Source organism: Dendrobates tinctorius, unplaced genomic scaffold (genome assembly GCF_039654945.1).
Source record: "Dendrobates tinctorius isolate UK_male_01 unplaced genomic scaffold, ASM3965494v1 ptg000189l, whole genome shotgun sequence".
Lineage (NCBI taxonomy): Eukaryota > Metazoa > Chordata > Amphibia > Anura > Dendrobatidae > Dendrobates > Dendrobates tinctorius.
The window spans coordinates 11241479-11268494 of record NW_027361856.1 but is presented as its reverse complement, the minus strand read 5'-3'; the positions used below and the strand labels follow the sequence as shown (position 1 = coordinate 11268494).

Below are 27016 nucleotides of genomic sequence, written 5' to 3'. Positions count from 1 at the left end.
ACAGCAAAGTTGTAACAAGATGGAAAACTGGAGGAGGACAACCGAAATGTGGAAATAATTGCCAAATCCATGCTGAAGGCAGGAGGGGCAAAACCAACAAAACATGCAAATGTCCTTCTAAGCAAACCAAGTCCTGGAAGACGTCACGTGGTCATAAACAGTGGGAACTATGCAAACGTGAGACAATGAGCAACACAACATCTTCCCAATTCTACCATCTCCTTATCGTAAACACCCCTCACCCCAGACCATGGAAACGGTGGCAAAGTGTCTAATACTTCCTGGGGGAATTATGGGTGTCATAGTGCTTGTGGTGGTAGTCTTTTGGTCTTCTCTCTTCATCTTGTTTGTAGCAGTTACTATGTTTATCCTTGCAATGTCCATGCTTATGGTGGTCTTTGTCATACTTGTGATAGTCCCTATCCTTCTTGTTTCCATGCTTGTGGTCTTTGTCCCCATCCCTGTCGTCTCCATGCTTATGGTAATCCCAATCCCTGTCGTCTCCATGCTTATGGTCTTTGTCGTGCTTCTTGTAATCTCCATCCCTGTCATTTGCATGCTTATAGTTTTTGTCATGCTTGTGGTAATCCCTATCCCTGTTGTCTCCATTCTTGTGGCCTTTGTCCTGCTTGTTGTGATAGTCCCAGTGCCGATCCTTGGCCACATCATGTTTTTTAAGGTAATTTCCATGTTTGTCCTTGCAGTGCTTTTGGTAATTCTCCTGCCCATTCTCAGGTTCATCATATTTGCAGTGGTAGCCTCTACATCTGCCATCATTTTCAGGCTTCTGGTAGTAACTCTTTGAAGGGTAATGTTGACTGTTTCCTAGATAAAATTTGTGAGTGGAGTCAGGCTGTCCATGTCTGTGGTCACCATCTCTCCATAGTTTGTGATCATGATGGTCTCCATAACCCTGGGATGACTGATGCCGTTTGTTGTTGGAATCTGTCTCATGTTTCTTAGACCAGTGTTTACGTTCTATGTCTTCCTTGGATTTATTGGGGTTCTTAACTTTATATTTGTAAGAATCTATTCTAAACCCCTCATTAGGAGACTTCTGCTTCTTGTGAGACTTGGAGTTGTGCTTCTGCCAGTCTCCGTCTTCCTCATCAGGTTTGTGAAAGTGGCGATCATTGTGTTTGCCAGCCCCAGACTTGTGCGGGTATTTGGATTTCTTCTCAGATTGGTGGCCATTATGATGAAAAGAACCATCGTTCTCAGCATGGTTGTTGTATTTGGGTGATCGGTGATGGGGTTTGGGATTGTGTTGGTCTTGCATGTCAAATTTGTGATCAGATATGTCTTTGTTTGAAGTGTTCGTAGGCCACGTCATGTGCATTTTCATATGTTTGAAATCACAGGAGTCTACATGGTGGTCATTTCTCAAGGGTTGGCTTTTCACAAAATGTCGGTCATCAGAACTGTTAAGGGCTTGGCCATAATTCTCCAGTTTTCCAGATTGTTTGTGGTGCTTGGTCTTCCACTGCTCATACTTCTTGGCAAATCTAGAAGAGGAATTAAGACCTAGGAGATGTTATTAGAGGAAGTGCCATTGACTGGTCACAGAACAAAAGATAATCAGATAATCTACAAGTATTGCTGACCTCCAACTTAGGAAACAAAGGAAAAGGAAGATGTGGCTGAGCCGGAACGGCTGAAGGTCTCATGACTGAAGATGGCTAAATAAAAACAATGTAGAAATGTATTCCCCAGTAATGTCTGATTTCAAAGGGTTAATTACTCATTAATGTGTGGTGTGCATACAGTCTATGGAGGAATCAGCTGGTGCAGACAGGATTCTAACCGGATAAAAATAAAAAGGTGGCTCACAGCACTTCCACATTGGACAATAAAAGAGGGCACACAGGCACAAATAGTGAATGCACCATTAGAGTCCTAAGTAGTCCACTTGGAAAAATTCAATATAAGAAAAACCGGGTCCAGATAAAGTGAAACAATTTTTCAAATCTCCATTTATTCAGCCTAGATGCATACATGGCAGAACATATGGAGCTTTGAGTTTTTTTTCACCTGAACTGGACGCTGTCTCTTTCTTTTAAAGGATTCTAGCTGGAGTCAAGGGATCGACGACAACCAATATGGCCTCTACAGACTACCAAATCCCCGTGGGTACCATAATGGCAGCTGTACTGGTTGAAACAGGAACACAGTTAACCACATTTAGGGTCAGGGGCATATAGACTCACCTTTTCTTGGTGGCGGCTTCACCAAAGAAGCTGGTATAGACATATCTTTCAAAGTCGTCCACAATATCATCATCTCCGGTCTCTTTTCTGGCTAGATCCTCCAGAAAATCCTCCACATCATCCACAAAGTCCTTAAAGCGGATCTTGTGATGGGAGAAGAGTGGCCCCTCAAAGAAGCCATCCAGAAGAGGTGTGAGCTCAGGGAGGTGCTGTGACAGTTGGGACTTGGTCAAGAAATTCAGCAGAATCTCCTCAAAGTGCTTTCTCTGCACCGGCTTCAGCTCCGCACTGAACAAATCCATACCGTCCTTGCGGGCGCAGTCTTCTAGGCTAGAGCATCCTTCAGGAACCCGGTACTGATGGTCTGAGAGCTTCTTCCAGAACTTGTTATGGTCATGGTGCCGATGATCTTTTCCTTTATCGCCACCCTCCTGTCTCTTGTAACTATCTGTGAAGTCCCTCTGCCCCTTGCGAGGATGGAACCCTTCGCCAGATTCTTCCCGATTATGTTGGTAGTGCGAAGAGTCCTTGCTCTTGTGTTCTCTGGTCTTTCTCTTCCAGTTCTCTCTGTCCTCTGGGACCTCACCTCTAGCTTTCTCCCCCTCCCAATGCCGATGCTTCTTGTCCTGCCAAAGCCTGTCATCCTGCTTTTTGCTTTTCCATTCTTCATGCTGTGACTCTCTGAGGCTCTCTTCCGTCCATCCCTTGCCGTGCTTGTAATGTGGCTTTTTCAAGTCTCCTGGACTGGAGATGTTTGTGGATTTGCCAAACTTGTCCGCCCTCTTCCACTCCTTATGGTGATGGTCCCTTCTTTTTTCTCCCACTTGCTTTTTCCTTATTTGTGCATGTTCCACATACTTCTTCTCCCATGTTTCCGACCTCTGAGCCTCCATGGCCAGCTTGCTGCTCATCTCCGAGATCCTCTCTCTAAGTAACTTCTCATTCTCACCTTCAGAGCTTTTTGTCACTAGGTTGTCTAGATCTTGTCTGATGGAGGTCACCAGCAGCCGCTGTTTATCCAGCTCTTGCCGCAGCATTTGGGACTCAGCCACTAAGGTTTCCTTCTGAGGTAAAAAGCCTTCAATCTGCCTCCGGAGGGCATCCAGCTCCACCTTCAGCTGGGAGTTCTCCACCACCAGAGACTCCTTCTCCACACCGATGCTCTCCAGGACCTCTAGCTTCTCCTGTAGGTTCTGCAGCTCCTCCTTAGCAGACAAGTGTGTGGTCTCCTCTTTGAGGAGGGCTTCCTTCAGTCTGACGTTCTCTTCTGTCACTGCTTGATGTTGGGGTCCTGAAGTCACGTTCACCCCATCACTGACAGATAGCAGGTCTTCTAACTCCTCTTTCTGCACCTATAGATGGAAACAGAGTCACACAGAGTCTACCATGTACACAAACTCACCAACCCCCTCGGTGGTTTACCTATGAGAAGACTTCAAAAATTTCCCTCTCAAACACATGTACAGGACACACAGGTTTCCATTATGGGGGTAATTACACAAATCACCTACATTATCATATTTCCCAGAGAAATTAGATACAGTGTGTCAGCCAAGCTACGAAGAATGGCAAAGAGCACTGGACTGGTGGATAAGACATGATGTAATGACACGTGATGTAAGAGCAGAATGGTGACTGCAGCGCTGAAGGGCAAGACAAGATGTCGTTCAGGAGACAAAAGTGATTTGGAAGAGACACAAAACTAGGGCTGTGGAGTCGGTATGCCAAACCTTCGACTCCTCAATTTCCCTGACTCCACAGCCCCGATCACTACTGAACATAAAGTGTAGCACAGATTCATCTGCACCAGAAGCCGAGATCCTGAGACCAGGAACAGAACAGACATTATTAGGGGATTTTTACAGTATAGGGGATAATGGGTCAGGAAAGCAATGAAGGGAAAGAAAGGTAACCAAACAAAGGAAAAGAGGAAATGGGAGAGAAGGAAAGTTAAGGGAAATGAAGATCATCTTAACATAGTTGCACCAGAACAATTAACATACCAAGTGCAAAAACAACATAAAATAAAATATAGATTAAAAGTATTCTGGCAAAGTAATAAGGCATCAAATAAAGAGGCTTTTCTTCTTGGAGAAAAAATTGCATTCCAAGAGAATAATTTGGAATTATATTTAGGTAGAGAGATATACCTTAAAGGGAATCTGTCACCCATATTTAGTGATATCATGTAAAGATATCACCCAATTGTGCGCCCATAAGGATTCTATTAGGATTTTTTATTCCCCCTGACCCCACACCTTTGAGGCATAAATACCTTTTTTATCTTGTTGCGGATGTATGCAAATTGCCGCGGTCCGGTCTGATGGGCGTGGCTTAGTCGCCTTCTCCCCCCCCCCTCCTCGGCTTGCTGCACGTAATCTTCTTCTGTGAATATCACAGATAACGTTGGTTTCCGCGCTTGCGCATTGTAAAGGCCTCTGGCGCCTGTGCAGTATGCTTTGGACCAGACAGCGGCGATTTGCATACATCCCCAACAAGATAAAAAAGGTATTTATGCCTCAAAGGTACGGGGTCCGGGGAGTCAAAAGCCCTAATAGAATCCTTATGGGACGCACAAGTGGGTGATGTCTTTACATGATATCACTAAATATGGGTGACAGATTCCCTTTAAAGCTAAGGACAGAACAGACATTTATAGCATATTTCATAACTTTCCCAAATTATGAAAACATTTACAGCACATTCACAGCACTGTTCTACTGTACCAATTTATTATATATTTTAGAAATTGGAATTTGTCCATTTTATACCGAATGACTCCACCAAAATAGACAACGACTCCATAACACAGACTCCAAAGCCCTGCACAAAACAGTGAAGCATATTTTGAACTTTGGTCACCTGAAGTTTGGCTTGCATGTGCCGAATATCCTGATTTTCCTTAGCGACCTTGTCTAGCAGGCCACTCATAACCTGTAGGCTGCTTGTATCCCCAGTGAACTGGTCCGCATGCTGCTCGATCCACTCCTAGCCGAAGATAAGAGGTGAAAGCCAAACAAAGAAGCAACAATGAAAATACGTACCTCCCTAGAACACATGCAGAAGCACCGTACCTGGAAAAGAAAAAAAAAAAAAAAAAAAAAGAGGCAGAACACAGGAGCACCGTGCCCGAACATAGGGGGCCACACACAGAAGTACTCTATATAAATATGGATCCATCTCCACACCACCTGTAAGATGGAAACACTCACCTGAATGTCAGAGATGACTTGTAAAGGCTGCTTATCTCCTCCCTTCACGCTTCGAGACACAACAGTCTGTGGAAGATCTGGGAAGGAAGAACACTCAGATGAGCCTACATCCTACAACCTGCCCTGTACTCACTGGATATGGAGGAGGCTGAACTCACCCTCATCAGTGTTGAAGATGCTGCCTGCAGATAGGAAAGAGACCATGAGCTACAGATTAGAGACCTGACCCCCCATTACCCACTCCCAGGACAGGCCACGGATTGCTGTATAGATGGGAGGCAGCCAGAAGGGGGAGCTCTGGTCACACCTTACCGGAGAATACAAGAAGACCGATGCAGATGAGGCCAATGGCTGCAATGAATAATGTATTGAGGTTTGTGGAGGAGCCAGCGTCTGTGTCCTGCTGTACAACCTCTCTTGCGCAATCACCAAAAGTGGTAGGAGCAGCTCCGCGGCCCACGCGCTTCCTGAGACCCTCTACATCATCATCACTACTGGAGCAGCTCACTTCTTCTAGATCCGCTCCTGCAGAGGCAGAATATTTGGGCGGCATGAGAGACAAGAAAGCACGCAGATGTCACTAAGAATGATTTTCAAGTGGTATGGGGGTCCTAAGTAGAAGCCTTTCTGTAAAAAGCCTTGTGTCAGGAGGGGGCAGCACGAGCCTCTCCTATGTAGGTAATCACAATATGCTCAAAATCGGAACCCTGGCACTTACCAGCCAGGCATCCCTTTATAAAAGATATTTGCAGCAATTTATAAAGTGCATTTAAATTGCTGACCTATAAACATGCAAGTCAAAAATAACACTTTTAATTATTTGCAGCGATATATAAAGTGAATACAAAGGATTGACCCATATACATTTAAGTCAACATAGAACTTATTGGACCGCTCTCACCGGGCATTGGGGGGCAGGGATTTAGTAATATCCCACACTCTCTCCCATTTCATCATCAGACAGGCGTCCCGATTGTGGCGTCCTGATCGTGGCCTCCCTCCCCACGCGTTTCGTCATGCCAGACTCATCAGGGGAGCCACATCCGGACCTGCTAACTGCTAGCAGCTTCTGAAATGTAGGCCCGCATGCGGCTCCCCTGATGAGTGTCATGACGAAACGCGTCGGGAGGGATGCCACGATCAGGATGCCTATCGGATGATTAAATGGGAGAGAATGTGGGAAAGACCAAATCCCCCCCTAATACCCGGTGAGAGCGTTCCAATAAGTTCTATATTGACTTATATGGGTCTATATTGACTTATATGGGTATATGGGTCAATCCTGTGTATGCACGTTATATTTCGCTGCTTATAATCTCATGGGAGATTTCAACTATCCAGACATTGGTTGAGATTCTCTCTCAGGCAAAACTATCAGGTCAAGCAAATTCTTATCCTCTCTTGCAACTTTATCTTCCAAAAGGTAGGGGAGAAAACAAGGGGATCTGCTACCTTGGATCTAATCCTCATAAACAGGGAGGACATGGTTGAGTGGCTGGAACCCTAGGAGGTAGCGACTATGCTATTTTAGAATTTTGGATAACTAGAGGAGGAAGACCTGACTCAAACTTCAAGGTTAGGTTTCAGAAAGTCAGATTTTAAGGAACTCAGAAAGGGAATCGGAGGGATCCAATGGCTAGATATCCTTAAGGACAAAAATGTCCAGGAAGGATGGTACAGGAAAGATACAGGGGTTGGACAAAATAATGGAAACATCAACAAAAGTTAGTTTAATATGGTGTAGGTCCACCTTTTGTGGCGATTACAGCCTCAATTCTCCGAGGTTTGGATTCATACAAGGTGTGAATTGTTTCCAAAGGAATTTTAGCCCATTCTTCAGTTAAAACACCCTCCAGTTCTTTGAGCGATGATGGCGGCGGAAATCGACGTCTAACTTGAATCTCTAAAATCATAAATGCTCAATAATGTTGAGGTCTGGGGATTGTGGGGGCCAGATGAGATGCTCAACTTCATTAGAATGTTCCTCGTGCCATGCTTTAAACGATTCTAGCTGTATGAATTGGTGCATTATCATCCTGAAAGATGGCGTTCCCCTCCGGGAACAGTGCTTGAACCATAGAATGCACTTGGTCGCCCAAAATGCCTAAATAATCTCAGCTGTTAAATTCTTCCATGAAGGGATATCATTGGCCCGGTGGATCTCCACGAAATAGCACCCCAGATCATCACAGAACCTCTGCCATGTTTTACGGTTGGGAGAAGGCAGTCTGGATGGAATGCTTCTTTCGGCTGTCTCCAAACGTACACTCGGCCAGAGGTCGGAAACAGGGTAAACGATGATTCGTCTGAGAATATCACGTTTCCACTGCTCGAGGGACCAATTCTGGAGGTTTCTACACCACTCTAAACACTTGGAAATATTTGTCATTGAGAGCAGCGGTTTTCTAATTGCAGCTCTTCCGTGGAATCCAGATTTGTGCAGCTCCCGACGAACAGTTTTCGTGGAAACTGGGTTCTGTAGGTGTTCATTGAGCTCAGCAGTGATTTTCTGAGCTGTGGTCATGCGATCCTCTCTCACAATTTGCTTTAGAGTCCGATGATCTCTCTCAGTCAACTTCGACTTTCGGCCGGACCTGTGCTTTGCTGCAGACGTTTTTCCTTTTCTTTCAAATGCAGTCATTACTTTGGAGACAGTACCTCTTGACACGCCAAGCATTCGGGCACGTTCTGTTACACTAGTGCACATTCTGTTACACTAGCGCCTGCCATACAAGCACCAACAATTTGGCCTCTCTGAAAATCCTAGAGGTCTGCCATTGGTATCAGGTTCTCATCAATGTTCTTACAATTCTGCAAAACAAACAGTTAATTTACATACACATATCACAAATAATCAACTACAAAACATTACCATATGTCACGGTTTGCATGTTTATAACATGTTCGAAGATTATGATGCCAAAACGTTAGGTGTTTCCATTATTTTGGCCACCCCCTGTATACATCTTTGTACCGTGTTGGCCAGTAGATAGAAAAATATTTAGAATTGAGAGTCCTCAGTGGTTGATACATTTTAATGGCTAACTGAAAAGACGGTAACAAATTGCAATCTTTCAAGACAATCTAATAATAAATTTTATTTTTATAGCGCCGACATATTCCGCAGCACTTTACATTTCGGAGGGGATTTGTACAGACAATAGACATTACAGCATAACAATAATCACATAGATTATAACAAATACCAAGAGGAATGAGGGCCCTGCTCGCAAGCTTACAGTCTATGAGGAAAGAGGTAGACACGAAAGGTGGGTGGTAACAGTTGCCCTGATTGTATGTACCAGCCATAATGTTAAGTGTGTAACAGTACAGACACAGAGGGCTAATTGATGTATAAAGCATGTGGGAACATGATGCGGGGAACCTGGTTATGGTAAAACTTTTGGCTGTGCCACACAGGGATAGATTAGGTTAATGTGTTGAGGCGGTAGGCCAGTCTGAATAAATGCGTTTTCAGGGCACGCTTAAAATTGTGGGGATTGGGGACTAATCGTATTGACCTGGGAAGTGCATTCCAAAGAATTGGCGCAGCATGTGTAAAGTCTTGGAGACGGGAGTGGGAGGTTCTGATTGAGGATGCTAACCTCAGGTCATCAGCAGAACGAAGGTCGTGGGGAGGGTGGTATACTGAAACAAGGGAGGAGATGTAGGGTGGTGCTGAGCCATGGAGGGCTTTGTGGGTGAGGGTAATAAGTTTATACTGAATTCTGGAGTGGATGGGTAGCCAGTGTAATGACTGGCACAAGGTAGAGGCATCGGTGTAACGATTGGTGAGGAATATGATCCTGGCTGCAGCATTCAAGACAGATTGGAGAGGGGAGGGTTTGGTAAGAGGGAGACCGATTAGAAGAGAGTTACAATAGTCGAGACGAGAATGAATACGAAAAACAGTAAGAGTTTTTGCAGAGTCAAAAGTAAGAAAAGGTTGAATTCTATAAATGTTTTTGAGGTGCAGATGACAAGAGCGAGCCAGTGATCGAATGTGGGGGGCAAAGGAAAGCTCGGAATCAAGTATGACCCCAAGACAGCGGGCATGTTGCTAGGGAGTAATAGTGGAGCCACACACAGAAATGGCAATGTCGAGTATAGGTACATTAGTGGAGGGAGGAAAGACAAGGAGTTCAGTCTTTGACAGGTTCAGTTTCAGATATAATGAGGACATGATGTTAGACACAGCGTTTAGACAATCACCAGTGTTTTCTAGAAAGGCTGGCGTGATGTCAGGAGAAGCAGCGTATAATTGGGTGCCATCAGCATAGAGATGGTACTGGAAACCAAATCTACTGATTGTTTGACCAATAGGGGCAGTGTACAAGAAGAGGAGGGGGCCTAGAACCAATCCTTGAGGAACCCAACAGTAAGGGGAAGGTGAGAGGAGGAAGAACCGGCAAAAGATACAGTAAAGGAGCGGTCAGAGAGATAGGAGGAGAACCAGGAGAGAACGGTGTCCTTGAGGCCAATGGAACGGAGCATAGTGAGGAGGAGCTGATGAGCCACAGTGTCGAATGCTGCAGAGAGATCCAAGAGAATTAGCATGGAGTAATGACCATTTGATTTAGCTGTTAGTAGATCATTAGAGACTTTAGTGAGGGCAGTTTCAGTAGAGTGTAAGGAGTGGAAACCGGATTGGAGAGGGTCGAGAAGAGAGTTATCAGAGAGATAGCGGATAAGACGGGAGTGGACCAGGCGTTCCAGGAGTTTAGAGATGAAGGGAAGATTAGAGACAGGTCTATTGTTAGTGGCACAGTTTTGGTCGAGGGATGGTTTTTTATGAAGTGGATGTATGATGGCATGCTTAAATGAGGAGGGAAAGCTACCAGAAGAGAGAGAGAGGTTAATTATTTTAGTTAGGTGAGGGGTGACAGCAGGGGAAAGGGACTGGAAGAGATGTGACGGAAATGGGTCACTGATGCAAGTGGTTGGGCGAGAAGATGCAAGGAGCCTGCTCACTTCTTCTTCTGTGACTGGTTCAAAATCAGAGAGTGAGCTAGATGCATTGGGGGAGGGAGGACAGTGCATGGTATGAGGTGATTGGGAGATAATTTCCTGTCGAATCTGGTCAATTTTTTCTTTGAAGTAATTGGCCAGATCGTTGCTCGGAGCTCCGTGGTTGGGGCCTGCACTCCTGGGTTGAGTAGAGAATGAAAAGTGTCAAAGAGACGTTTTGTGTTATTGGACAGTGAGGTGATGAGGCTGTTGAAATAAGTTTGTTTGGAGAGGTGAAGGGCAGTGTTGTATGTTCTAAGCATAAACTTATAATGGATGAAATCTTCGTGTAGGTTGGATTTTCTCCACAGACGTTCGGCGCACCTGGAGCACCGCTGCAGGAAACGTGTTTGCAGGGTGTGCCAGGTTGTCGCCGTCTGTGTTGTGGTGTTCTGTTTATAGGGGGTGCAAATTCATTGAAGTGTTTCATTGTAATGCTTCAGTGCAGAATCAGGACATGAGAGGGAGGAGATAGGGGCCAATGAAGACTGAAAGTTCTTCATAAGTTTCTGGGTGTTAATGGCCTGTATGTTTCTATAAGTATGGACAGTGGGGGTGACCTGAGCAGCCTGGCAGTTCTTGATAGAGAATGAAAGAAGATTGTGGTCAGAGAGCGGGAGAGGGGAGTTTGCAAAATCATCCACAGCACAAAGCCGAGAGAAGACCAAGTCGAGGGAGTTTCCGTCTTCATGCGTTGGAGAATTAGTAAGCTGCAAAAGGCCAAACGAGGAGGTTAGAGATAAAAGGTGAGTAGCAGATGGGAGAGGGGAAGAGCAATGGGGATGTTGAAATCGCCCATGATGAGGGTAGGGATGTCACAGGAGAGAAAATGTGGAAGCCAAGTGGCAAAATGATCCAGAAACTGATGGGAGGGGCCGGGAGGACGATATACCACCGCCACTCGCATGGAGAAGGGGGTGTAGAGTGTGACGGCATGGACCTCAAAAGAAGGGAAGACTAGTGAGGGTAGTTGAGGGATAACCTGAAAGGTACATTTTGGAGATAGGAGCAGACCAACGCCTCCACCTGCTCTATTGTCTGATCTTGGGGTATGAGAGAAGTGTAGTCCCCCGTATGAAAGAGCAGCAGCAGCGCTAGTGTCTGACTGCTGGATCCAGGTTTCAGTAAGAGCCAGGAGGTTAAGAGAATTAGAAAGGAAAAGTCATGAATGAAGGAGAGTTTGTTACACACTGAGCGAGAATTCCAAAGTGCACAATTAAGAGAGACAGATGGCATGCAGGGAATATTAATAAGATTAAAGGGGTTTCTGAGTGTAGCAGTTGGGGGGGGGGTTGACGTTCTATAACATGGGGGACCAGGGTTGGGAGCAATGTCTCCTGCGACTAGGAGGAGGATAGAAAGAGTGAGCAGATGGTTAAGTGATTTGTGAGAGCATCTCTTTTGTTGAATGGTGGGACTGACTGAATCTGTGCAATTTAACAATGTGAAAAGAGCGTGAGTGCTATACATAGGAGAGGAAAGAAGCGAGGGGCCGATATGGATGGAGTGTGGAGAGTTAATGCCAGGGCGGTGTATGTGTGTGAATGCAGCGGTCAGGATATAAATTACACAAATGCATATGGTATATATTTGTTGAATTCCAAGTGTACAGGGAGTAGATGTATATAAATGTCTTACCAGTCTCCTGCCCTGTCTAACTGCCATGTTATAACTGCCAGTACTTTGATACATGTACTTCCATTACATGTGCATAAATGCCCCCTGCATAAATGCCTTCCCCAAGCTATGTCTGAATATATAGGAGGCTAAGGATTGTTTTTTTGGTTTTTTTTTGTGCTCTCTCTCTTCTCATTAATCAAACTAAATTGAGACAGCAGGACCCAATAAAATGTTGTGGTCAGATAAACAGATGACCAGCACTACATGGATCATAAAGCACTTTGAAAAGTTTCTTGACCTCACAACATAAGGGGAGAAGCAGAGTAAGTTGAGATAACTATATACCAGATATAAGCTTGCATAGTTGAAAACACATGTATAGCATTTAGGATTAACTGCTTGCTGACATTGAATGGAGTGGAGAAACACAGGAGTTGATTCAAAGCAGAGATTGAAAGAGCTGGTTACCAGATATAAGCTTGCATAGTTGAAAACACATATATAGCATATATATAGAAATCTTCAGATGTTGTATTAGTCTTTACCTGATGAAGAGACCCGAGTAGTCTCAAAAGCTTGCAATTTGTTACCATCTTTTCAGTTAGCAATTAAAAGGTATCAACCACTGAGGACTCTCAATTCTAAATATTTTTCAGGAAGGATTGGAAACTTATTCCAAGAAGAGGGGAGAATAGGAAGCATTTAAGGAAACCAGGATGGATGAACACAGAACTTAAACACATGCTAAAAAGGAAGAAAGTAAAATGTTTATCAAATGGAAAGAGGGTGGCATATCTAAAGAAGAATATAATGCTGTCTGCAGAACCTGCAGGGGACGCATCAGATTATCTAAAGCTGACAATGAATTAAGGCTTGCAAGATATGTCAAAAGCAATAAAAAAGGATTTGAAGGATATGTCAAAAGTAACAGAAAAGTCAAAGATGCTATAGGAATTTTACAAGATGAAAATGATGAAATGGTAAGAAAGGATGTTGAGAAGGCCGAACTTTTATATTCCTATTTTGCATCTGTTTTCTCTCAGAAAGGAAATGTAACATCAACTGATCTTCACTGTCCTATTAAAGGAATAGAAAAATCTAGGCTATCTATAAACAGAAAGATAGTGAGGGAATACTCATAAATGAATTCAAGTCTCTAGGTCCAGATGAATTACACCCCAGAGTACTGATGAGATAGCAGAAGAAATTTTTGAACCACTCTCCAAAATCTTTGAAAATTCTCGGAGATCAGGAAAAGTCTCAGAAGACTGGAGAAGAGCAAATGTTGTTCCTATCTTCAAAAAGAGGAAGAAGGTGGACCCAGGCAACTATAGGCCGGTGAGTCTGACTTCTATATCAGGAAAGAACTTTGAACAAATTATTAAACAACATGTATGTAAGTACCTGGATAAGAATGAAGTGATTAACCAGAGTCAGTTTGTAACTAATAAGTCATGTCAGACTAACTTAATTTCCTTCTATGACAGAATCACTGACTGGGTGGATCAGGGAAATGCTGTAGATTTAGTATATCTTGACTTCAGCAAAGCATTTGACAAAGTATCTCACACCATCCTTATTGAAAAAAATTACTAAGGATCGAATGGAAAAAGCAACTGTTAGGTGAATTCATAACTGGCTTAGTGATCGGACCCAAATAGTAGAAGTAAATGGATGCACATCCAGTTGGAAGAATGTCTCAAGTGGGGTACCACAGTGCTCTGTCCTGGGTCCTGTACTGTTTAACATCTTTATCAATGATTTAGATGAAAGAATTGAGGGTACACTGATTAAATTTGCTGATGACACAAAGTTAGGAAGGATAGCTAATAGTAAAGAAGAGAGAGAGAGGATCCAAAAAGATATAAATAAACTGGATAAGTGGCAGCAACTAACAGAATGCATTTTTCCCTGTTAAAAAACATACTACATCTGGACAATAAAAATGGAAAAAGCATATACAGAATGGGAGGAATAGGGCTAAGCAACAGCACATGTGAAAAACACTTGGGTATACTAATAGATCATAAACTAAGCATGAGTCAACAGAGTGATGCAGCAGCAAAAAAAGCAAATACAATTCTGGGATGTATTAACAGAAGCATACAGTCCCAATCACGTGAAGTCATTATCCCCCTCTACACCTCTTTGGTCAGACCTCATCTGGAATACTGTGTCCAATTTTGGGCACCGCATTTTAAAAAAAAACAACACATCAACAAACTGAAGCAAGTTCAGAGAAGAGCGACCAGAATGGTGACCGGTCTGCAAACCATGTCTTATGAGGAACGTTTGCAGTATTTGGGAATGTTTAGCTTGCAAAAAAGAAGACTGAGAGGAGACTTAATAGCTGTCTACAAATATCACAAGGGCTGTCACATTGTAGAAGGATCATTTTTATTCTCATTTGCACAAGGAAAGACTAGAAGCAATGGGATGAAACTGAATGGGAAGTGACACAGATTAGATATTAGAAAAAACTTTTTGACAGTGAGGGTGATCAATGATTGAAACAGGTGCCACGAGAGGTGGCGATTTCTCCTTCAATGGAAGTCTTCAAACAAAGGCTGGACATACATCTGTCTGGGATGATTTAGGGAATCCTGCTTTGAGCAGGGAGTTGGACCAGATGACCCAGGAGGTCCCTTCCCACCATTCTCTGATTCTAGGAAGGGGCAGCACAAGCCTCTCCTATGTAGGTGCAGTGTAACAGTGCCAAGTTGTAGCAAGCCCTGTGTCAGGAGAGGGCAGCACGAGCCTCTCCTATGGAGGTGCAGTATAACAGTTGCACTATAACAGTGCCATGCTGTAGTAAACCTTGTGTCAGGAAGGGGCAGCACAAGCCTCTCCTATGTAGGTGCAGTGTAACAGAGCCATGCTGTAGTAAGCCTTGTGTCAGGAGGGAGCAGCACAAGCCTCTCCTATGTAGGTGCAGTATACAATTGCCATGCTGTAGTAAGCCTTGTGTCAGGAGGGAGCAGCACAAGCCTCTTCTATGTAGGTGCAGTTTACCAGTGCCATGCTGTAGTAAGCCTTGTGTCAGGAGGGAGTAGCACAAGCCTCTTCTATGTAGGTGCAGTATACCAGTGCCATGCTGTAGTAAGCCTTGTGTCAGGAGGGAGCAGCACGAGCCTCTCCTATGTAGGTGCAGTATACCAGTGCCATGCTGTAGTAAGCCTTTTGTCAGGAGGGAGCAGCACGAGCCTCTCCTATGTAGGTGCAGTATACCAGTGCCATGCTGTAGTAAGCCTTGTGTCAGGAGGGAGCAGCACAAGCCTCTCCTATGTAGGTGCAGTGTAACCGTGCCATGCTGTAGTAAGCCTTGTGTCAGGAGGGGGCAGCACGAGCCTCTCCTATGTAGGTGCAGTGTAACAGTGCCATGCTGTAGTAAGCCTTGTGTCAGGAGGGAGCAGCACAAGCCTCTCCTATGTAGGTGCAGTATACCAGTGCCATGCTGTAGTAAGCCTTGTGTCAGGAGGGGGCAGCACGAGCCTCTCCTATGTAGATGGAGTGTAACAGTGCCATGCTATAGTAAACCTTGTGTCAGGAGGGAGCAGCACAAGCCTCTCCTATGTAGGTGCAGTGTAACAGTGCCATGCTGTAGCCGCATAGCATGCAACACCTGTTCCACTAGCTGAGCGCGGGCCCCAGCTCCTCAAGACACCCAGTGACAGGGGCTCAGGAAGGATTTGTGCAATTTTCTGAAAACAACTCGCTTCAAGTCGAGAAAAAAAAAAAGACAGAGGGGCGGAGTTAGAGGTGGAGTCATTCTAATGAGGGGCATGCCAGTCCATGCACTGGTCAGACGGTTGGCGCTGCACTCACCCACTGTGCTGGGACCTCTCGGGGCCCCTGTAACTGGATCTGGCACCTGCTCCTCACTCGACCTCTGGGGCCCCTCAGTGCGCGGCTCCTCCTGCTGTGTGGGGCCCTCTCCGAGCTCCTGGGAGACAGAATCACTTCCTTACACACTTGCACAATTATGACTAACATGGCGCCACGGCTCCCTTGGTCGGATAGGGGAGGCTTACCGTGCCGGGCTTTACATATGGCGGCTGTGCGGTCTCCTTGTTGTCAGGGGCAGTTGCCGGTTTGGAGGCCGTTAGGACAGAGGAGTGGTGACCAGACAGGTGTTCCCCACACGTCTCCTCATCTGCAGCCCCGTCCTCCTCCGCTCCCACCGTCTCCACAGGGAAACTCTGCAGGAACAGAAACAATCATCACCGGGATGCCATGGAAGCGCTGGACAGAAGAGAGGGACGACTACTGGATGCCATACAGAATGGGGCACACTGCACCCACCCAAATAATGAGGAGCACCGCCAACGAAGGAGAAGGGGTCTGCTCTGTCAAGCAGAGTGGAATATAAAATAGATGACAACAGGGAGAGATGGCAGATGGTGGAGACAGATGTGGGTGCAGTGTGTCCTTAAAGGGAATCTGTCACCTATTTTTTAGTATATAAGATGTGGCCACCGCCATCAGGGGCTTATCTACAGCATTACAGAATGCTGTACATAAGCCCCCGATGTAACCTGAAAAGAGAATAAAAACTAGTTATATTATACTCACCCAGGAGTGGTCCGGTTTGGGTCCAGAGGGTGTGGCGGTGGGCGCCTCCCATCTTCTAATGATGACGTCCTCTTCTCTGCTTCCCGTCGCAGCTCCGGCGCAGGCGCACTGCTCTGCCCTGTTGAGGGCAGAGCAGAGTACTGCAGTGCGCAGGCGTCAGGAAAGGTCAGAGAGGTCCAGCGCCTGCGCACTGCAGTACTCTGCTCTGCCCTCAACAGGGCAGAGCAGTGCGCCTGCGCCAGAGCCACGACGGGAAGCAAAGAGGACGTCATCGCTAGAAGATGGGAGGTGCCGGACCGTGACACCCTCCGGACCCGGACCGCTCCTGGGTGAGTATAATATAACTCTGTTTTCTTCTCTTTCAGGTTACATAGGGGGCTTATGTACAGCCTTCTGTAATGCTGTAGATAAGCCCCTGATAGCGGTGGCCGCATCTTATATACCGAAAAATAGGTGACAGATTCCCTTTAAACATCTGCTCACTACCCAGCTTTAATGTTATCTGCCACTATTACAGTGGTGGTGGTGAAGATAGCAGCTCCTGGAGGGGGGGAGGGCACATGACTGTAGCATTCACAGCCCACACTCAGCAATTTTATCTGACACAGCGCTATATATAGAAGACGGCCAGCAGTGGGGGGTCCCGAGGACAGCATCACTCCGGGGAACAGCGTCACTGCTGATATCATCAGACTGTGAGCTCCGGGGGATGGCATCACCGGGGATATCAGCAGACTATGAGCTCCGGGGGGACGGCGTCACCGGGGATATCATCAGACTATGAGCTCCGGGGGGGGGACGGCGTCACCGGGGATATCATCAGACTATGAGCTCCGGGGGGGGGACGGCGTCACCGGGGATATCATCAGACTATGAGCTCCGGGGGGGGACGGCGTCACCGGGGATATCATCAGACTGTGAGCTCCGGGGGATGGCATCACCGGGGATATCATCAGACTATGAGCTCCGGGGGGACGGCGTCACCGGGGATATCATCAGACTATGAGCTCCGGGGGGACATCATCAGACTATGAGCTCCGGGGGGACGGCGTCACCGGGGATATCATCAGACTATGAGCTCCGGGGGGACGGCGTCACCGGGGATATCATCAGACTATGAGCTCCGGGGGGGGGGGGGACGGCGTCACCGGGGATATCATCAGACTATGAGCTCCGGGGGGGGACGGCGTCACCGGGGATATCATCAGACTGTGTGCTCCGGGGGGACGGCGTCACCGGGGATATCATCAGACTGTGTGCTCCGGGGGGACGGCGTCACCGGGGATATCATCAGACTGTGTGCTCCGGGGGGGACGGCGTCACCGGGGATATCATCAGACTGTGTGCTCCGGGGGGGACGGCGTCACCGGGGATATCATCAGACTGTGTGCTCCGGGGGGACGGCGTCACCGGGGATATCATCAGACTGTGTGCTCCGGGGGGACGGCGTCACCGGGGATATCATCAGACTGTGTGCTCCGGGGGGACGGCATCACCGGGGATATCATCAGACTGTGAGCTCTGGGGGGACGGCGTCACCGGGGATATCATCAGATTATGAGCTCCGGGGGGACGGCGTCACCGGGGATATCATCAGATTATGAGCTCCGGGGGGACGGCGTCACCGGGGATATCAGATTATGAGCTTCGGGGGGACGGCGTCACCGGGGATATCATCAGATTGTGAGCTCCGGGGGACGGCGTCACCGGGGATATCATCAGACTGGATATCATCAGACTGTGTGCTCCAGGGGGACGGCGTCACCGGGGATATCATCAGATTGTGAGCTCCGGGGGACGGCGTCACCGGGGATATCATCAGACTGTGAGCTCCGGGGGACGGCGTCACCATGGATATCATCAGACTGGATATCATCAGACTGTGTGCTCCGGCGTCACCGGGGATATCATCAGACTGTGAGCTCCGGGGGACGGCGTCACCGGGGATATCATCAGACTGTGAGCTTCGGGGGGACGACGTCACCGGGGATAGCATCAGACTGTGAGCTCCGGGGGGACGACGTCACCGGGGATATCATCAGACTGTGAGCTCCGGGGGGACGACGTCACCGGGGATATCATCAGACTGTGAGCTCCGGGGGACGGCGTCACCGGGGATATCATCAGACTGTGAGCTCCGGGGGACGGCGTCACCGGGGATATCATCAGACTGTGAGCTTCGGGGGGACGACGTCACCGGGGATATCATCAGACTGTGAGCTTCGGGGGGACGACGTCACCGGGGATATCATCAGACTGTGAGCTCCGGGGGCACGACGTCACCGGGGATATCATCAGACTGTGAGCTCCGGGGGCACGACGTCACCGGGGATATCATCAGACTGTGAGCTCCGGGGGGACGACGTCACCGGGGATATCATCAGACTATGAGCTCCGGGGGGACGACGTCACCGGGGATATCATCAGACTATGAGCTCCGGGGGGGGACGACGTCACCGGGGATATCACGAGACAGTGAGCTCTGGGGGACAGCACCACTGTCAGTATCACCAGACTGTGAGCTCCCGGGGGGGGCAGCTTCACTGAGGATATCACTAGACTGAGCTCTAGTGATCACTGGGGATATCAGTACACTGTGAGCTCCCAGGAACAGCGTCCCTGCCCATATCACCAGAGTGTGAGCTCCGGGGAACAGCGTCACTGGGGATCGATATCACCAGAATGTGAGCTCCAGGGGGCAGTGTCACTGGAGATATCATCAGAATGTAAGCTCTAGGGGACAGCGTCACTGCCAATATCTCCAGACTGTGAGCTCCGGGAAACAGCGTCACTGGGGATGTCACCAGACTGTGAACTCTGGGACTAGACTGTAAGCTCCCGGGGACAGCGTCACTGCCAATATCACCAGACTGTGAGCTCCTGGGGACAGCGTCACTGTGGATATCACCAGAATGTCAGCACTATCATTGGACACAGGACACTGTAACAGACAGGGTCTTCTCTTACCTCCGCACTGGGAATCACCCAATTATTTTCCGAGTCACGGCCATCGTGACTCTCCGACATCTTTCACCCCAATATGGAAGCAACAGTCCTGCTAAGAATGAACAACATTAAGCTCCTGGCCACCATCACCACCCTCCCCCATCATCCTCCAGTAGTGATTATTGCGTGGACCCCCGGACTGTGTATCTACATGTACAGAAAGCAGAAATAGTTCTTCTCCAAGAATGCACCCCATCTTTTAATTGCTTTTAGGCAGCTAACCTACTTGCTGATTGTATTACTTCCTGGAAACTCTTATTGCCATCCTCGCAGAGTTACAGCTCATCGTAGGTAGGACTTACACTAGTGTGATGACGCCAGTGCGATGACTGCGACCCCTTTATTATTCTTCTATTTACTGGACCAGGAGAAGTCGTCCGCTTCCTTTCGTTATGTTTTATCTCACTTGTAAGTTCATCCAAATGAGCTGAGTGAGGGCAGAGCGGTGTCTATGCAAATGTTACAGAACGGCGGAGCAGCCTGGCAGCAGCCTGCACAGATGAAGGCGAACAGGTGATTCTACACCAAAATACATGCCACCAGGATCAGGATGGACTCCAACATGAAGAGAGCAGCATAGTGGGGCCCTCGAAGTATACAAAGGACCCGGCAATCAGGGACATAGCCTCACATGGCTCTTGGCTAACGATCAATACACAATTCTACTCCTGCCCTTCAGTGTTTTATCTCAGTCATAATAATGAGAGCACACAACAGCTGCACCAGACCCACAATCATCACCTGAAAATGCCATCGTCGAGACCACTCAACATGTGGAGGTGACAGACAGGAACGCTGGCAAGACAAGGCCGGGACCATCAACAGAGCCAACACAGCATTATGATGAGGTCAACTCATCAACACATTGAGCAGCCCATTGTCACGAGGCCAACATTATAAGACTACCCAATCTTCAAAGCAATCAACTCACCAGCACAAGTCCAACCTATCACCACAAGACCAACTCACCAACACAACAAGTCCAACTCATCATCACGATGACAACTCACCAACACAATAAGGCCAATCCATTATCACAAGGCCATCTACCCAACACAACAAGGCCAATCCATCATGACGAGACCAACACAATAAGGCCAACCCATCATCACAAAATCACAAAACCAACCCACCAACACAAGGCTTACTCACCAACACAACAAAGCCAACCCATCATCACAAGGCTAACTCACCAACACAACCAATACATCTCACAGAGCATCTCATCATCACAAAACCAACTCACCATCTCAGTGAACATCCCATCATCACAATAAGCGAAGATCCAAATTACAGAGACCATCCCAAAAGCACAAGGGTAGTCCATCTTGACAACGAGACCAGTACATCACAACAATGTTAGAACAGCGCCAATGCCCTTGCACAACTAACTCTCCTTTCTCCTCTTGGCAGGGACACCAGTGTGTCCACTAACCATTTCGTGCTGCTCTGGTCCCCGCAGCGTCTGCTTCTTCCAAGGACCTACACACTTCTCCAGGGAGTGTGCTTGGGGTGCACACGCTCCCAGTTTCTTAAAGGGGCAGAACGTGTGCTTCTGAACATGTCCCCAGTCAATGGCTGGGAGACATCAGGTGTTTAAGGCACCCTCCCCTAAAAGGAGTTCAATTACTTATTCTAGTCCATTAGTGTCGTATACGTCCATCTAAGTAGTAAGGTCCTTGTATCCTTGACCCCAAATTCTGCTACAGTCCACCCTGTCTGTACCCAATTCTACCCACCATCCTGTTCCAGTCTGTCCTGTCTGAACCCGCTTCTGAGCCCATCCTGCCCATTTCAAGTCCTGATCCTGACCTGTCTGCTTTGCACCAGTTACGGCTTTCCTAATCTGTCTTGTCTGAACCAGGTTCCTCCAACCTTTCCCATCTGTTCCAGTTCCCGTCCTGTCTACCAGTTGTGTAGTATCCATCCGCCTACTATCCAATTCCTGTCCGTCATGACTCTCCGAATCCATCCTTGCTTCCCTACACCCCTTAGGGGGTCAGCTGCTGCGGCTTCTGGGTCTGTCTTGGGGTGGTACCTGGCATCCATCTAGATCCAAGTCTAACCATACTATCAGGGACTCTAGTGAAGAATCAAGTGGTCACTTAGTTACAATCCTCCAGGCTCTCCTCAGACAGTGGCACAGTGGTTCTACAACCACATGCGTAACACCCAACGTCACAACAAAACCAATGCAATATCATAAAGTTAACTCATCTGTGACGACACAGCATTTTATCTTAATTAACTAGACGTCTATATTCAGTAAGCCTGGGAGGAATAGACTTATCTACATGTTGACGTTTGAATTTGTGTGTTTCTTTCTGGTTGGTCAAGAAAACACATACTTTTGTTCGTTTAAGCCTGTAATATTGACTTGTAATTTGACATTTGATGTAACATAGCCATTATCCTGGATGACTGAGACTCAGGATAATTGAACAATGATGTTTGCTGATACGTTGATTACACATTGTCCAGGCCAGCTAGCATGCTGACTTGCAAGACAGAAGAAAGACTATGCAAATATATGAAATAATTAAAGAATGCAAGTTGATCTTGTCACCATTCTTCCCCTTTACCTCTGGATGCTGGTTTGAACGACAGTTGTTAACTATGAAAAGACGATATATGCACCTCTGTAAAAGATATCTCCACATACAAAAATACATCCAAAACAACAACAACCAGAGACGCTCTACAGGACAGCAGCCAAGACATCAAGGCTCCATAAGGAGGGATACAGATTTGTCATTCTACAGGATGCCAGTTTAAAGGACCACGGCTCCGGCTGAAAGAAAACATCTGCTCCACTGACCATTGCAGAACCATGGATACGCTTGGGGTAGTCATGATTTGGACCCAGCGGTCACCTGAGCCCCATGGATACGCTTGTAAAAGCCAGGAATGGGACCCACCAGTCACCCGGCTCCATGGAGATGTTTGGAGAAGTCAGATTATGAAAATCTGGTCACCTGGCCTTGTATCTCCATGGACTGTCATCTTCCTAAGTTTATTGTTGCCTATTATCTGTGTCTGCCTTGGAAGCTCTGAAGTCACAGAAGCTCTTATCCCAGCGAGTCAGTGGATGGGTGAGACTAATTTGCACCATCTTAGGTATTTTGCTGGGGATGTTCTACGTGTTATTTGCCTGTTTTGTAGTTCAATAAAATATTGCCACACTGTTTTTCCCTCACCCTGTGATTTCTTAGCAGAATTGCACCCATGGTAAAAGGAAAACAGGCGTTCATCCCTGATCCATGCGGCTTTGGCGAGCGAACAAGGGCGCCCGCTGATCCCTGTGTTTCCACACCATCGCCATAAGGCAGCTAATTTATAAAATGCTCCTGGAGGTGCACCACTCCTCCATCAGGGGTTCACTGAAGCCAGGCCACGTGGAGGTACTAGCGAAAAATGGATACTGTGATTATTGAGTGTGCTGCGGTACTGGCGCAACTGTTACATGAGGTTGGGGCGTTCCCACTCTCCAGCCTTCTCACAGTGGTGGGTTCCCGCTGACCAGCCTTCCTACAGCGACAGGATCCCACAGACCAGCCCTCCTACAGCAGTGCGATCCCGCTGACCAGCTGTCATGGTTTGGACAGTTTACTTGCCCTGCACTCACAGGGTTAAGTGTACATGGCCTCTTTCTGGATCTGGGAGGGGTATTTATACTCACTCTTTACCAGGGTTCTCTATCAGCTATACTGTTGTTCTGATTGTGTGTCTGACCCCCCTGGTGTGCGTGTGCACTGCATAGCTTGTTTGCTTCCCGTGTATGACCAGGCCTGTCCCCTCACTCTGTACTCCGTCTCTCGTTTTGGTATTATTGTCTTCTCCGGTTCTGACCTCCTGGCTTGGTTATCGTTACTCCGTTACAGTTTGTCCCTATTGTACCGTCTATTGCCCGTTCTGGTTTTCTGATCTATTGCTACGTCCTGACTATCCATTCTGTCTAACCCTTTGGTACTGTCGTGCTATCTTGTGCTTTGACCCTGGTTTGTTCTGGTTTCTGTCTATGCCCTTTGGTAACATTGTCCTGTTGTTACCGTTCTAGGAGTTTTCCTCAGCTCCTAGCTCTCTGCAGTTTAGACCACGCCCTCAGCAGTCACATGTTTCAGGTCCTGTGAGCCTGGAGCATGCATCGTCACCACTGCTGCCCCAATCCACAGGTATCTTTGTGCACAGTTTTGTACTCAGGACACGCGCACTGGCTCAGTGAGCAGGTGCAGTGCGGTGTTCCTGACACCAGCCTTCCTACAGCGGTATGATCCCGCTGACCAGCCTTCCTACAGCGGTATGATCCCGCTGACCAGCCTTCCTACAGCGGTATGATCCCGCTGACCAGCCTTCCTACAGCGGTGCGGTTCCGCTGACCAGCCCAGCGGTATGATCCCGCTGACCAGCCTTCCTACAGTGGTATGATCCCGCTGACCAGCCTTCTCACAGCGGAGCGGTCATGCTGACAAGCCTTCCTACAGCAGTATGATCCTGCTGACCAGCCTTCCTACAGTGGCGCGATCCCGCTGACCAGCCTTCCTACAGTGGCGCGATCCCGCTGACCAGCCTTCCTACAGTGGCGCGATCCCGCTGACCAGCCTTCCTACAGTGGCGCGATCCCGCTGACCAGCCTTCCTACAGTGGCGCGATCCCGCTGACCAGCCTTCCTACAGTGGCGCGATCCCGCTGACCAGCCTTCCTACAGTGGCGCGATCCCGCTGACCAGCCTTCCTACAGTGGCGCGATCCCGCTGACCAGCCTTCCTACAGTGGCGCGATCCCGCTGACCAGCCTTCCTACAGTGGCGCGATCCCGCTGACCAGCCTTCCTACAGTGGCGCGATCCCGCTGACCAGCCTTCCTACAGTGGCGCGATCCCGCTGACCAGCCTTCCTACAGCGATATGATCCTGCTGACCAGCCTTCCTACAGTGGTGCGATCCCGCTGACCAGCCCTCCTACAGCGGTATGATCCTGCTGACCAGCCTTCCTACAGTGGCGCGATCCCGCTGACCAGTCTTCTTAGAGCAAGGGAGCCTCTTAGGCTTTCAGTAGAGAGTGATGCAGCAGGGTTAGAGCCGCTTCCTCTGACAACTTCGGAAGTGAGAGAGCGTATGTTCGCTGCCTTCTATTGAACACAAGTAAATCCGCATGTGTTCAATGAACCCTGCGGATTTACAGCATTTAATACATTCTACTGATGTAAATTCTCTTGCGGAGAAGAAATTGACATGCCGCATGTCAGTCTCCGTGGGTGATCCACAGGCGCAAATACACACATGGCTCTGCAGCCATCCCAAAAATAATGCTTGGTGGCACCCATACACAGTGCCCCACCTTGTCATTCTGCCCCCCCATGAAAGGTGATGACCAGAGCACGGCTGGATGCTCACCCTGCTCCACACATACAGTGCCACCAGGGTTGTGAGCTCTGGGCGTCCAAGGGGAGGGACCTCAAACACTAGACTAGATGACACGCAGGGAGTTGTAGTCCGATCACAATGCCTGACCACACTGCTAGGTATCCTGTGGCCCCCCTCACCTCTGTCCCCCAGCGATTGCGCGTGCCCCCCTCACCTCGGTCCCCAGGAGGAGTCTGTGGCCCCCCTCACCTCGGTCCCCAGGAGGAGTCTGTGGCCCCCCTCACCTCGGTCCCCAGGAGGAGTCTGTGGCCCCCCTCACCTCGGTCCCCAGGAGGAGTCTGTGGCCCCCCTCACCTCGGTCCCCAGGAGGAGTCTGTGGCCCCCCTCACCTCGGTCCCCAGGAGGAGTCTGTGGCCCCCCTCACCTCGGTCCCCAGGAGGAGTCTGTGGCCCCCCTCACCTCGGTCCCCAGGAGGAGTCTGTGGCCCCCCCTCACCTCGGTCCCCAGGAGGAGTCTGTGGCCCCCCCTCACCTCGGTCCCCAGGAGGAGTCTGTGGCCCCCCCTCACCTCGGTCCCCAGGAGGAGTCTGTGGCCCCCCCTCACCTCGGTCCCCAGGAGGAGTCTGTGGCCCCCCCTCACCTCGGTCCCCAGGAGGAGTCTGTGGCCCCCCCTCACCTCGGTCCCCAGGAGGAGTCTGTGGCCCCCCCTCACCTCGGTCCCCAGGAGGAGTCTGTGGCCCCCCCTCACCTCGGTCCCCAGGGGGAGTCTGTGGCCCCCCCTCACCCATGACCCCAGGGGGAGTCTGTGGCCCCCCTCACCCATGACCCCAGGGGGAGTCTGTGGCCCCCCTCACCCATGACCCCAGGGGGAGTCTGTGGCCCCTCTCACCCATGACCCCAGGGGGAGTCTGTGGCCCCCCTCACCCATGACCCCAGGGGGAGTCTGTGGCCCCCCTCACCCATGACCCCAGGGGGAGTCTGTGGCCCCCCTCACCCATGACCCCAGGGGGAGTCTGTGGCCCCCCTCACCCATGACCCCAGGGGGAGTCTGTGGCCCCCCTCACCCATGACCCCAGGGGGAGTCTGTGGCCCCCCTCACCCATGACCCCAGGGGGAGTCTGTGGCCCCCCTCACCCATGACCCCAGGGGGAGTCTGTGGCCCCCCTCACCCATGACCCCAGGGGGAGTCTGTGGCCCCCCCTCACCCATGACCCCAGGGGGAGCCTGTGGCCCCCCTCACCTCTGACCCCAGGGGGAACCTGTGGCCCCCCTCACCTATGACCCCAGGGGGAGTCTGTGGCCCCCTCACCTCTGACCCCTGGGGGAGTATGTGGCCCCCTCACCTCTGACCCCAGGGGGAGTCTGTGGCCCCCCTCACCTCTGACCCCAGGGGGAGTCTGTGGCCCCCCTCACCTCTGACCCAAGGGGGAGTCTGTGGCTCTCTCACCTCTGTTCTCAGTGTGAGTCTGTGGCCCCCTCACCTCTGACCCCAGAGGATTCCGTGTAGCCCCCTCACCTCTGTCCTGTGGCCACCGGGGCTCCTGAATCTGCCTTCGTCTCCCTCGGACTCTAAGTTCTTCTTCTTTAAGATTCCGTCACTTTCCTCCAACTTCTGAAGCCGCAAACCCTGCACCACGTGACTCAGCCAGACAGCTGTCGGAAACAAGGGGGCGGATCTGCCACGCCCCTAGCAACTGCACGGGAAGATGATTAACCCTGCAGTTGCCAGAAGTGACAGGGACAGGTGGATGACAGCTGCAGATGCCCACAGAAAGAGAAGACAGCGCCAGGCAGTATAATGGGAGTGAGAGTATCAGGCCTGCAGTTTCCTCTATTAAAGTTATCCTCCCTCTCTTCACATGCAGAGCTCTGGGGTCAGGGATGATGAGAGTAGTGATACACTGTGTGATAGGAGATTAGATTGTGAGCTCCGGGGTCAGGGATGATGGGAGTAGTGATACACTGTGTGATAGGAGATTAGATTGTGAGCTCCGGGGTCAGGGATGATGGGAGTAGTGATACATTGTGTGATA

The 27016-nt window shown here is 49.0% G+C and overlaps 1 protein-coding gene across 1 annotated transcript; it reads right to left on the bottom strand.

Moving 5' to 3' along the window:
• Positions 1-471: 471 nt before the first annotated feature.
• PBXIP1 (PBX homeobox interacting protein 1) lies at positions 472-26655 on the bottom strand. Its single transcript, XM_073552389.1, is given in 11 exon segments — positions 472-494; positions 497-1505; positions 2208-3559; positions 5070-5195; positions 5420-5496; positions 5578-5601; positions 5732-5944; positions 15872-15989; positions 16078-16245; positions 19586-19676; positions 26500-26655. Coding segments are annotated over 10 exon segments (3165 nt in total). The 5' UTR covers positions 19646-19676; positions 26500-26655; the 3' UTR covers positions 472-476.
• Between the last annotated feature and the right edge of the window lie 361 nt (positions 26656-27016).